The sequence below is a fragment of the Bidens hawaiensis genome, unplaced genomic scaffold (genome assembly GCF_021521415.1).
Source record: "Bidens hawaiensis isolate Kalapana, Puna unplaced genomic scaffold, B.hawaiensis_p1.1 tig00031103_1, whole genome shotgun sequence".
NCBI classification, from domain to species: Eukaryota; Viridiplantae; Streptophyta; class Magnoliopsida; order Asterales; family Asteraceae; genus Bidens; species Bidens hawaiensis.
Window position 1 is genome coordinate 86,881 of NW_027495210.1, and position 12,368 is coordinate 99,248.

At 36.6% G+C, this 12,368-nt stretch overlaps 1 protein-coding gene across 2 annotated transcripts; it reads right to left on the bottom strand.

Annotated features, from left to right (window-relative positions):
* Nucleotides 1-6,105: 6,105 nt before the first annotated feature.
* Nucleotides 6,106-10,649, bottom strand: LOC143581573 (actin-depolymerizing factor 7-like). Of its 2 annotated transcripts, none has more exons than XM_077064335.1 (3): nucleotides 10,458-10,649; nucleotides 6,360-6,619; nucleotides 6,106-6,281 (listed from the first exon to the last, which is right to left on the bottom strand). In XM_077064335.1, exons 2-3 carry the CDS (start codon nucleotides 6,599-6,601, stop codon nucleotides 6,131-6,133), a joined length of 393 nt encoding a protein of 130 aa, XP_076920450.1. In that variant the 5' UTR covers nucleotides 6,602-6,619; nucleotides 10,458-10,649; the 3' UTR covers nucleotides 6,106-6,130. The 2 variants fall into 2 exon arrangements, with proteins under 2 accessions (XP_076920450.1, XP_076920449.1); XM_077064334.1 differs by lacking the exon at nucleotides 10,458-10,649 and adding an exon at nucleotides 6,733-6,981.
* Nucleotides 10,650-12,368: the final 1,719 nt, after the last annotated feature.

Sequence of the window (12,368 nt, forward strand, 5' to 3'; positions counted from 1 at the left end):
GCCCGGAACATTTTTGTCGGGCGAGTCAGAAGACGAGGCGCTGACGGGAAACATTCTTGACAAGTGTCGCTCGATCATTGGATTAGAAAAAAAGTGTTGTCTAGTTGGTTTTAAGCCGGACATAATAGAACTGGTGGAATGTGTGGACATTTTGAAAATAACCATGATAATATGGAGTATGGACATTTTACCTTGGTCAATTTTGTACTTCAAATGTTAAAACATTGACCGGCGAATCGTAGCTTTAAACATTTTGATGTCTAAAAGTTGATAATTTAGCTCAAAGTTGATAATTTAGCTTGGTGGGAAGGAATGAAACCCAATTTTCGATCATAGCAACTATGGCATGTGATTTAGTAATTGTCTAAAGATTATGGAGTGGCTTCAAAATCATTTTTTTTAACAAATTACAGTGTTTTATTAATTAGAAGGGTGCTGACTCTTACGGTGATGGAAATGTGCATTTGATTGAAGGATTCTTAGACGTGACGAAATTATCCAAAATGTTTCAACTCTCGAAGATGAAATACAACTCGGGAAAGACATACACAAAGCGGAGGTAGTTAACTTACAAAATTAAAGCAAAGAAGTTGATAATCTTCCTAATCACCAAAGTTATATATACAAACTAAAATGCAACTTAGACCATACGCTATGGGGTGCGGACGAGAGGAATGGCAGGCGCCTTTGGGCGCGAAACACCACCAAGGGGCGTCCTTGGTGGTGGGCGCCATTGCTGCCGATCGTTGGAATGCTCGGCGCGAAAGAGAGGAAATGGTGAAGTATTTTGGTGGGCCCTCTCTCTCTCTATCTCTCACACATATACATGCATATGTGCGTGTGTGTGTATATATATACATACATATATATATATATATAATGGGCGCCCTTGAGGCGTTAAACCATAACGGGACATTATTGGTTGAGGATTTGATGTCCCCCCCCCCCCCCCCCCCCGGTGTTTACGTGATGCTAACATGACACTGTAGAAGGGCGTCGATGCCCCCCACCATAGAGGATGACCTTACAATTTTATCATCACACTTTTGTTATTTACACTTTTACAGTTTTATCATCACACTATTGTTCTTTATACATTTACCATCATACTTTTGTTTCATTGTACTTATATCACCACACATTTGTCAATCGTCACTTTAACCTTTATCATGAAACTTTCACTTCCTTAATCTTATGGCTCAAGATTTTAGTTTTTTAATTTTAGCCCCAAAACTCTTACATTTCTACAAATCACACAAAAATTTAGTCTTACGTTTTGAATTACAACTTTGGTTATAAAACTTTTAGATTTTTACAAATTTGTCACAAAACACCTTTCACTTTTAACCCATCACGAATTAAGTTCTGCATTGCTTCATCTCAGGTTCCACCAATTTTTTTATGAAAAATACTATAAACTATTTTTTTGGATATGAGTGTACCAGAATATGCCTAATTAATTTATGGCTCAATCTAACCAATGATTCTGTTTAGAAAGGCAATCACTTTATTTAAACATTAAACATAATTGATCAAATGTTCATTGTTCCTAAGTTTGATAAAATTTTTATAGTCTGTATTGTTATTGATATTTTTAACTTATATCATGTTCAAAATATAAGCTTTTTGAACAAGTTTAATTTGTTATTATGTTCTTTGACATTGAGTGATGATGAAATAATAGTTAGATAAACTCATCTATCTTGGGTAGGCCTTTAAACGAACCGAAAGTTCCCCAGTTCGGTGAACTGTTCGGCCGGAAGTTCGTTTATGTTCCTTTATTTAATAAATGAGCGAACATGAACAAAAAATTGCGTTTGTTTAATTAAACGAACGAACATGAACACATGTTTTGTTCGTTCATTTATGATCGTGAACGTTCGCTTATGTTCGTTTATTTATGTCCGTTTACATATTAGTGGCAAATAATTAAACATTATCCGGAAGAGTTATCTACTTAATGATTTTATATTTGTTCATTTGTGTTCATTAACTGTGTTATATATGCTCGTTCATGTTTGTTTGTGTTCATTTACATTTGTTCAAATATGTTTTTTTTATCTTTGTTCAGTTATGTTCATATATGTTCGTGAACTGCACGCTTAGATTTTAAGCAAACGAACATAAACGAACATGAACATGTTCATTTTTTTAAATAAACGAACACGAACACAAAATATGTGTTCGATTAAGTGTTCGTGTTCGTTTAAAGTTAAATGAGCAAACACGAACATGCCCTTGTTCTTGTTAGTTCAGTTCGTTTACAAGCCAGACCTAACCTTTGGTTTCTACATGGTACTTTGGAACAACATATTTTTATTTACTTTGCAGTTGTTATTTTTAATGATCCTATTAACCTAAGTGCCTACAACACTCACATTCATGTTTGTGAACTGTTTTTTAGGTCTACAACATTGTTAAATAGTCACCGATATGCTATGGCTCTACTCGATTATAACGCCTTATTCTTCATATGTTGTAGTGCCTGCAATATCAGCTATTTTTATTATTAGAACAGTGATGTCTCATTCGGAATTAACAAGTCATGCTACTCTTCTTAAGTAGATATTTGCACATTGAATAGGTAGCATTTAGCATCTACAGTCAATTTGTTTTTTTACATTGAACCATATGCAGTCAAAAAGTCTGCATGTACATTTATGATTTTATTCTCCTCATTACCTTAGCCGCAAAATATAGCTCGAAAAAATTAAACCTGCAGCGAAGCGTCTCATTCTAGTTAGTATTAACAACTTCTTTATAACACAAAGATTATATTTTACAATAGTAACACATTAAACACAAGTCAATTTCCATTTCTCTTTTTGCTTATGCAAACCTCCAAAAACTAAAAAATGCAAGTCTCCATCTCTTGACAAGCACCAGAATTCCCAAAATCCCAATAAACCCCGTAGTGAACCCGCTCGCTATACTGTAAATCCATATGTTCTCTACATCATCATTGTCTTTATCTTCATCGATATTGCCAGCAGAGACTTCAACACGGCTGCAACTCTTCGGTAACGGACTGCCACAAAGCCCGTTATTTCCAGCATATATCCAAGGTTCAACGAGCTTCTGCAGCTGCTTTCCAGATGGTATCCGGCCCGATAAATTGTTGTATGACAAGTTCAAGTGGCTAAGGAAAGTCAAAGACGACAGACTCTGCGGGATCATCCCCGAAAGATTGCAGAAAGATCAAGGGACATTAACGAACTCAAGTTACCGATTTTTTCAGGAATCCTGCCGGTGAGATGATTGTTCGACAAGTTAAGACCGAGCAATCCTGAAAGAGATGTCAAGCCCTCGGGTATTTCTCCCGCCAGATTATTATTCGAAAGGTCTAAGTTAATCACGTATCGCATTATCGTTGTGTACTCGAGCAGTATCCCTCCCATTACCTGAAACAAACTCTGCTCGAACCCGGAAAACGCGTATAAGTTGGAATCGCCTCCCGTCATCCCACGCAAGTTTTCGAAGCAACGAGGGATTGTCCCGGATAAATTATTATCTCCAAAATCAATAACTTGAAGTTCTGAGCTTTGACACAATTGTTCTGGAGTTCGACCGGTGAAGTTGTTGCTATGCAGCCTGAGAACAACCAGGAACTGGATGTTTTCTCCGAACCATTTCGGTATGCTTCCAGAGAATCCGTTTTCGCCTAGATCAAGAACGTTTAAACTCGTGCAATTCGCTAACGAGTTTGGAACTTCGCCATGGAAAGCATTCTTGCTTATATCTATCCATTGTATGGAACTAAGTTTCCCTAATGAGCTTGGAATCGTTCCGGATAATCGGTTGGAATTTAATATCATGATATACATTTCACTGAAATTTCCTAAACAATCCGGAAGATTACCGGACAGCGAGTTTCTTGAAAGATCGAGAATCGCTATATCTGGAGTGTTACAAAATGAATCTGGAATCGACCCGTTGAAAAGATTGTTCTTAAGAAGCAATAATCTTGAGTCTCCAGACTCTATTTCAAACCCGACTAATCGTTCTGTAAAAGTATCGGGTGGGTCGGGTGACTTGGCTGTTTGGTTTGATGGGAGGTTTGTTATCGGACCGTTGAGAAAGTTATTTGAGAGATCCAAAATTGGAATAATAGATAAGTTGTAAAGCCATTTAGGAAGCGGTCCGTAAATGCTAGTGTTTGAAAGCATCAGAATTGTTAAATGCTTTTGTGTTTGAATCCATGGGGGAAATTCTGATTCAATTTTGCAAGATGTGAGAATAACGTTGCGTAGTTGGAAAGGCGGATTCCAATCGGGTGAAATCTTGAAGTTTAATAATAAGTTTGAGGTTGCAGCCAAATGTATTAAGTTTGATGTGTTGGCAAAGTGTTTTTCAGTTACTACACCAGATAAAGAGTTGTTGGATATATCAAGAAACCGAAGTTTCGAAAGTTGTCCAATGGATTCCGGAACAGACCCGTGTAATAAGTTTGACGATAAATCAAGAAACCGAAGCTGTGACATGTTTCCTATCGAGAATGGAATCGAAGACAACGAGTTCCAGCTCAAATACAACATCTCAAGATTTGATAATCGTCCGATGGAGAACGGAATCGTCTCGTTTAACAAGTTTTCGGATAAATCTAGTCGTCGTAACAACACTGGATTTCCTAAAGACGTAGGAATCCGACCCGTTAACTGGTTTCCCGTTAGAACTAATTCCGTTAAACTCGTTAAGTTTCCTATATCTTCCGGAATGCGTCCCGTCAACAAGTTGTAATCAAGATACAATACTTTTAAAGCTGTAAGCCTTCCTAGAGACGCCAGGATGACGCCGGTTAACTTGTTCTCGCTTAAAAGGAGTCTCTCGAGTCCATACCGGCTGCAGTCAGACGGTATGGTGAGTCGACCTTCCATGTAATTAAACGAAAGATCCAAATGTTTTAACTCGCAAAGTCTCCACACCCCGGTTTCTTGCATACCCGCGAATCCATTGCTTGCGAGATTAAGTTCAACAATGTTTTTCATGTAAGGAATAGTCGAATTGAGTTTGTTGTTTGAAAGATCAAGAAACCTTAAAGAAGTCAAGTTTTGTAAAAATATTGGTAACTTTCCTTCAAACAAATTCCAACTAAGATCAAGTGTTCGTATACTCGAACGCGTAAGATTAGAATCAAGATGAGTTTTATCAAAATGATGATTCGAAAGCTCGCAATTCGACAAGTGTAACTCTAGTAAAGAAGGAGTCTTATTAAACAATACCTTATCGAAATCTTGTGCACCCGTAACATTCACTCGACTTAAATCAAGATACTCGAGTGACGTAAGACCCGAAACCCAAGCAAAATCATCAACAATTAGTTCCATGTCACTGACATGACGGTCGCTGAGATCAAGTACACGCAAACTCGAAAGTTTTCCTATCTGATGTGGGACAACACCCGAAAAGCCTGCGAAAGAAAGATTCAAATACTCGAGCCGGGTCATCAACCCAATGAACTCGGGAACCGGGCTGTTCCCAAAAGAGTTTCCACTTAAGTCCAAGTGGATTAAATGAGTCAACTCGGTCAAACTCGAGCTCAACTCGTTTCCTTCTAAGTTCTCACCATTGGTTCCGAGATCAAGGCTGATCACATGTCGTGTGGCGTTATTGCAGCCCACACCGAGCCACCGACAACAGTTTTTTCCGGTCCATGATGATAGCCGGTCAGGACCGTATGATGTAATTAGGCTGTTTTTAAACCTTGTAAGAGCGCGCCTTTCGTGTTCTAAGCAACCGAAACAGATGTTTGCGGTTGCAAAGATGACGAATAGAAAGAAAGCGTTACCCGATAGCCGCGCAGCCATGATCATTCAAGCTTAATATTATTGATTGCAGTTTCTACAAGATGACACCATATTGGCATATTGCATAATAAGTTCAACTAATATACACCGTTGACTCTTTTAATACACGGAACTCATAAAAGTCAAACTTTGGTTTTACATCTCAAGGTCAAAAGTCAAAGCAGATCCACCAACTTGAGTTTGAAATATACAAATTGATTATGAATATATAACAATAAAGGCATAGTAAGTTTGCATTACACTATTTCTTATAGAAAAAATGACCATAAATTTAAGAAAAAGTTAAAAAAGTATGATGGTTCATAATTAACCAAACTCTTAGTCGCTTAAATGGCTCGCGATTTTATAATATCGAAGCTCATCTCACTAGGATCTGTGGCTTGCAATTCGACTTGGATCCCGTCTAGTTCTCTCTTGAACCGGTCTTTGGAACTCGCGTATACCATCTTCATTCTCACTTTTGATGTATCTGGTGACCTAAGATACATAAATAAATTTTGTTATTTTAGAAAACGAGTATCAATGGCTATGTAGGTGATGTCGTTTTACGTGTACCATGCAATGAAGAAAATCTTGCTTTTCTGAACATTTTCATCGGTTATGAAGTCAAAGTCAAAGACGGCATAACGACATTCATCTCTAGGGAGTGCGTTTGTGAAATCCTCGTAGCTTTCATTAGGGCCACCGATCTTGTCAACCGTCACTTGTTGGTCCACAATCTTGAAGATCAGAAATCGGTGGTTTCGTTTAGCTTTTAATTCGAGAAACTTTAACTTACAATCATCCTTAACAGCCATTCCAGACGCCGCGTTCGCCTGATATACCAATCATTATGATACAAAACCAATAACATAAAAGGAAATCAAATGAGATCATGATCCACATAAAACAAGCATAGTTTATAACAATATTGTGAAGAGATGCATACCATGGTTGGTGATGTGATTAGAGAATTAATTAGTTAATGAGAATCAAAAGTGCAAAAAGAGAAACAATGAGTATGAAATGGATCCTTCAAATTTGGATAACATTCAAAGTTTTTCTCATGAAATTGTGGAGGAAGTAACAATTTTTAGGGGTTAGAAATTGTCTTCAGCTTCTTATGGTTCACCCTTCGTTATTCGTATTATTCGTTAAACTTGATATGTTTGCGAAGAGTTGTCCCATTTACAACTTTATTACATTACAACCACTTACAAATCAACAACTTGTCTTGACTAATCAACCCGTCTAGCTTGTTTAGATGAACAAATTACATGGGACGTGTTTCTCGTAACCTGTGATAGTTATAGCTGATATCTTTTAAAAAATATAACACGCATGAGAGTCACTAACATTAATTTCAATTTATCATGGCACGAGTCGCATGATTACTACTCTACAACAAAATATTGACCGAAAACTTACGAACGGCGTCATTCTTTTATCATTATCAACCAACTTTTAATGACCATACATGTCACATTTTATCTCCAACATGTTAGGCATGTATAGAAACAAAAGTATTGTTTTCAAAACAAATTAATACTACTTGTTTAGAAGCCAATAAAATAGGCCATATTTGAAAAGCATGTTTGTTTTCTTTCTTTTTCTTCACTAACGGGGTAAAGGCACACAGTTGCGTTAGGTCTCAAATCACATCAACGACAAATTTTATTATTATTATTATTATTATTATTATTATTATTATTATTATTATTATTATTATTATTATTATCAAGTAAAATTAACCAGTTTTAGAACGTTACAGATTTCTTTTTTTTTAAATACCTTTTAATAATTAGTACACATGTAAGTATGTAACCATGAGACACTTTGATGTTCTAGAAACATTTTTTCTTCTTCTATAGATCCATTATATAGTAAATTTGTTCATCTTTCATTATATATCTAGACAATTTTTTTCTTCTAAATTAATAACTAGTTTAAGTTTATGCCTAGAGGTGCACCATTAAACCGGCTTACGATCCAAAACTGGTATCCGATCATATCCGATAACCGGTGGTGAAACCAGTTTAGGTGAGACCAGTATTTATCCGATCCGTCAAAATTAGTTTGAGTATATTGGTTGAAACTTGTTAAGCCAAACCGAACCAGTTTTCACCTCACGTAAAACTGTTTCTAATCCAAATAATTTGGACATACCCGATTTTAACTTTCTTTAGCTCGATCCAAACCGGTTTTAACTAATACCGATGAAGTTTGGTCCAAAATCTGGTTTTGTACACTTCTACTGTTCTACAGTTCTACTAATGCACATTTAAGTAAATTCATATTGCTTTAAGGCCCAGCACATAGTATAATAACCGTGTAAGGCCCATTTCCTTTGTTACATATATCGACTAGATGTGCACATTCCGGTTAACCGATAACCGGTTAGTTATTTGGCGGTTAGACCGGTTAATAAGGTCGGGTACTAATCGGTTTTGAGACAAGAAACCCGTACCCGGTATAACCGAATTGGTTAACTGGTGAAAAACCGGAAATAAACCGTTTTTTTATAAAAACAAATCGGTTAACCGGTTTCAGAAATCAATAATATAAACCGGTTTCTAACCGGCAGTTAGAACCGGGTATAAATCGGTTAGTGGTTGACCGGTTACTAACCAATTAGGTTTTCGGTTAGAAACCGGTTAACCGGTTAGCTTGTGCACCTCTATATATATCTAGTGGTGCACAAATCAGGTTTTCTCGAATACATGGTTACAGTATGAAATTGGATTCGGGTATGATCAGGTATTGGAAATACCCAAGTCTGGTTTAGGTCCGGGCATTGTCTTTAAAAACCATACCCTATGCACCGGGTTCGATTCGGGTATAGAAATAGGTATTCTAAAACAGGGTATTTGAATACACTGTTTATGGGTATTGAAAAAACCTTTCGAGTTTTTTGGATTTTTTCCGTGTATAGATTGAGTTTTTTAAGGGGTTGCACTTTTTTGGGGTATTTTTCGGGTATTTTCAAGTAACTTCGGGTATAAATCACGTATTTGAAAAACTCAGTTTTGAGTATTGGAAAAACCCGGTTCCGGATATGAAACCGGTTCCGGCTTTCAAGTATTATCGAGTACAAATCGGGTCCGGTTTCAAGTACGGGTTTTGGTACTTATATGCATACCCTATCCGTACCCTACGGGTAGGGTCGGGTACGGGATCGGGTATAAGAAAACCTGTTCCGAGTTTTTTTTTCGATTCCGGTTCCGGATTCGGGTTATCTGTGCACCTCTATATATATCCCGTATAGTTAGTAGTATAACTTTGATCACATATAAATCTTGTAATGAACGACGAAATTATTGTAGCTTCCATGCTTAACAATCAATTCCATAACTTTACATCAAATTCAAAACATGAGAAGAACAATGAATTAAAAATTAAAAGCTCAAATTTTGCATAGCATAATTAGAAAAGCTACTTATTTTTACTACATATGGTCATATGGACTATAACAAATTATACAATTATTTCCAAGACATATACAACGAAGCACCCTCTATATTTGGTTTATGCGCAAATAGCATAAATGTAGCAGAAAACAAAAGGGTGAAGGTTCTATTATGTATCAATATCCCCAATAGCAAATAACTATTAAAAGGCATGGAAACTACATATAGAAGGTGTAGAAAATGGTTAAAGTAAAAAGACATAGTTTTGTAGGAAGAGTAGGAATGACATAAAATTTAGAGTTAAGAAACTATGTAGCCTAAATCCTAGATCATAGGAAACTATTTGGTATTTTAAAAACTACCAATCTCAACCACTAGATCATAAATCCAAGGGCTTAGATTTATTCTTACTCTTCTTAGAAAACTATTTCTTTTTATTATAACTCACCCCATACGGTTTTGAAAAAAGTTCTATATAGAACTGCTAACTACAACTTTAAAGAACGACAAAACAAACATGTTGTGTTTGTTTTGTCGGCTAGTTTTGATGGTTTGAATGTTTTCTTATAAAAAATCATTAGTTTTTGTTTTAAGTTTTTTAAATACAAAATAATGATACATGAAAAGATAAGAAAATAAAAATAGTTTAAAATGGTTCAAAAAGAAAATAAAAAAAATTACAACCACCTGTTCCAAAACTAAAAGAGAGGTAAACAAAATCAGGTTAAACTGTTCACTTTACACACTGGTTCTAAATTCTTAACTGCTGGCGATACCGTTAAATTGATAATTCGTCAAAACCGAAAAACATATTTCCCAAACCAGTCACTTTGCTTCAATTTGGACATTTTGATCGTTTAATATGGATTACGAAGACTCCCAACTAATGACCTTCATAAATATGTCACAAAATTAGTAGCCTTCTGGTCATATCAAACCAAACTAAGTGTACTTTATTATTTACTTTCTATATATCATTGTATGACACATGATTTTATTATAAGGTTAGCTAAACCCGTCTTTAAGTTCTCGATGCATTCATCCTGAAAACATCAAATTAAAGATCTTTTTTTTCAAACCGTGAAATATTACTGATTTAACAAGTTGAAGAAAATGATACGAATACACAACAAAAATAAAATTTTGCGTGGTGAGGCACGTTTAATTAGCTCAAGTTCACAAACTTTTTATATAACCAAATTATTAAACGAATTCAACTATTCTGTATCATACCTAAACATTTAGAGATGGAGAGAGAGATGATGACATTTGAATGAAGTAGAAAATTGAGAGAACACTCGAGCCATGCAACGTTATGATGGAAACTACTTAAGAGATCACATGATCCAAATCATCAGCTGACACCATGGTTGGATTATGATGATAAACTATACAACATGGATCAATGCGATCCCTTTGGAAGCTTCCACCTGCTACAACAAATGAAAATAAAATCTAGTGTGTAATATTAATATTGTGTATGCATCAAACAATGGATGATATGTTGGATTAATATAGGATAAAATGGGTTATGGTGGTTTTTTTTTGAATGTTAAAGCTTTCCTCCTACTATTTACATTAAACCGCCATTGCCAGGGATCGAACCCTGGACTTCTCACCCAAAGGCTAAAGCCTTTACCATCCCACCAAAGTGGAGATGGCGGGTTATGGTGGTGGGGTAGGGGTGTTAGTTTGACAACTTTTTCAGTTAGAAATCTGTCAGCGTGTCGTGTGGTTGCATGAATCAGTATGTGATATAATTTTAGTTTTTTGTCACGCTACTCTTGTGAATTAAATAATATATTAATGTGTTTGCCTGCTTTCATTTTTCACTAGAAAACCTTTTTGTTTTCAAATTACTATATTTCATTTTCCTTACCTTACATTTCGGATATATATATAGTTACTTTATAGCATAATATAATTTATTCAAACACCATGGAGGTTATTTGGACATCTATTAGGATTAAACGCACACACGAAACTAAACACGACATGAAAGCAATAAACGACATGAGGATTTAACGGGGTTCGGTCTAAACTGACCTACGTCCACGGGTGGCAACTAGGTATTTCTTTTATTGAGTGACAACGATTACAAGTACACGACATCAAATATATAGAGATATACTTAGGGTTTGTATCTTATTAAACAAGAAATCCAAACCGGGTCGGGCCTGCCCTTTGGACTTCAAATAATAAACCGGGACTACACCGAAAGGCCTACGAAACCCAACAAACTCCCACTCGGAGGCCTTGAGTACTCTCGTCTGCACTCCTGATTGTACTTCTGTAATCCGAACATTAACCATCTTCTAGTTGCCACCGCCTTCTCATCAATTAACCTGAAGGCCCGTTGAAGCTCCCCGGAGCTCCAACACGTCAGTCACGGCTAAAACTGCCCCTGACCCGTTCTCTGTCCCTACCGGCTCCCACTGAAACAAACTACCGGATCCCGAGATACTCTGAGAACAAACACTCTCTATATTCAGCAAGTAATTCACTGGAGAGACTTTTACAGCCGGAATACTGGTTTTCTTAATCCACTGTCGACCTAGAACTGTAACTGAAACACGACTTGTGCTCCCACTGTCATGATGTCCTCTGACTGATTTAACCTTCCTAGCTCGTTCATCCTGAATCTTCACTTTGGCTTTGGGTTTGTTACTTGCAGAACGAACCTTCTTCTGCCCACGAGATTCTGTGAACCGGACTTTGTCTTTCACCAAAATTGGATCCACTCCTTTCGGTGACATATCGACCATATACAACGAACCCATTTTCTTGCCACGAGCAACAACGAGATTCCCTTTGACTACTTTCCACTGCCCATTCCCGAACTTAACATCGTAACCCTGGTCATCCAACTGCCCAACTGAAATCAAACTTTTCTTCAAACTTAGAATAACCCTAACATCTTTCAAAGTCCAAGAAGTACCGGCTGAAGTTATCAAATCAACATCTCCCATACTCGTAACCTCTAGAATATCATCGTTCGCAAGTCGAACCTTTCCAAAATCCCCAAACTTTAGATTCTTTATCGTTTCACTACAGTGAGTGGCATGAAACGATGCACCAGCATCCATCACCCAAGCATCAACGTTGTCCTCAACACTAAGAACGTAAAACTCATCATCTGGGCATTCTTCTGTAGTGTTGACTTCTGTAACGTTCACCT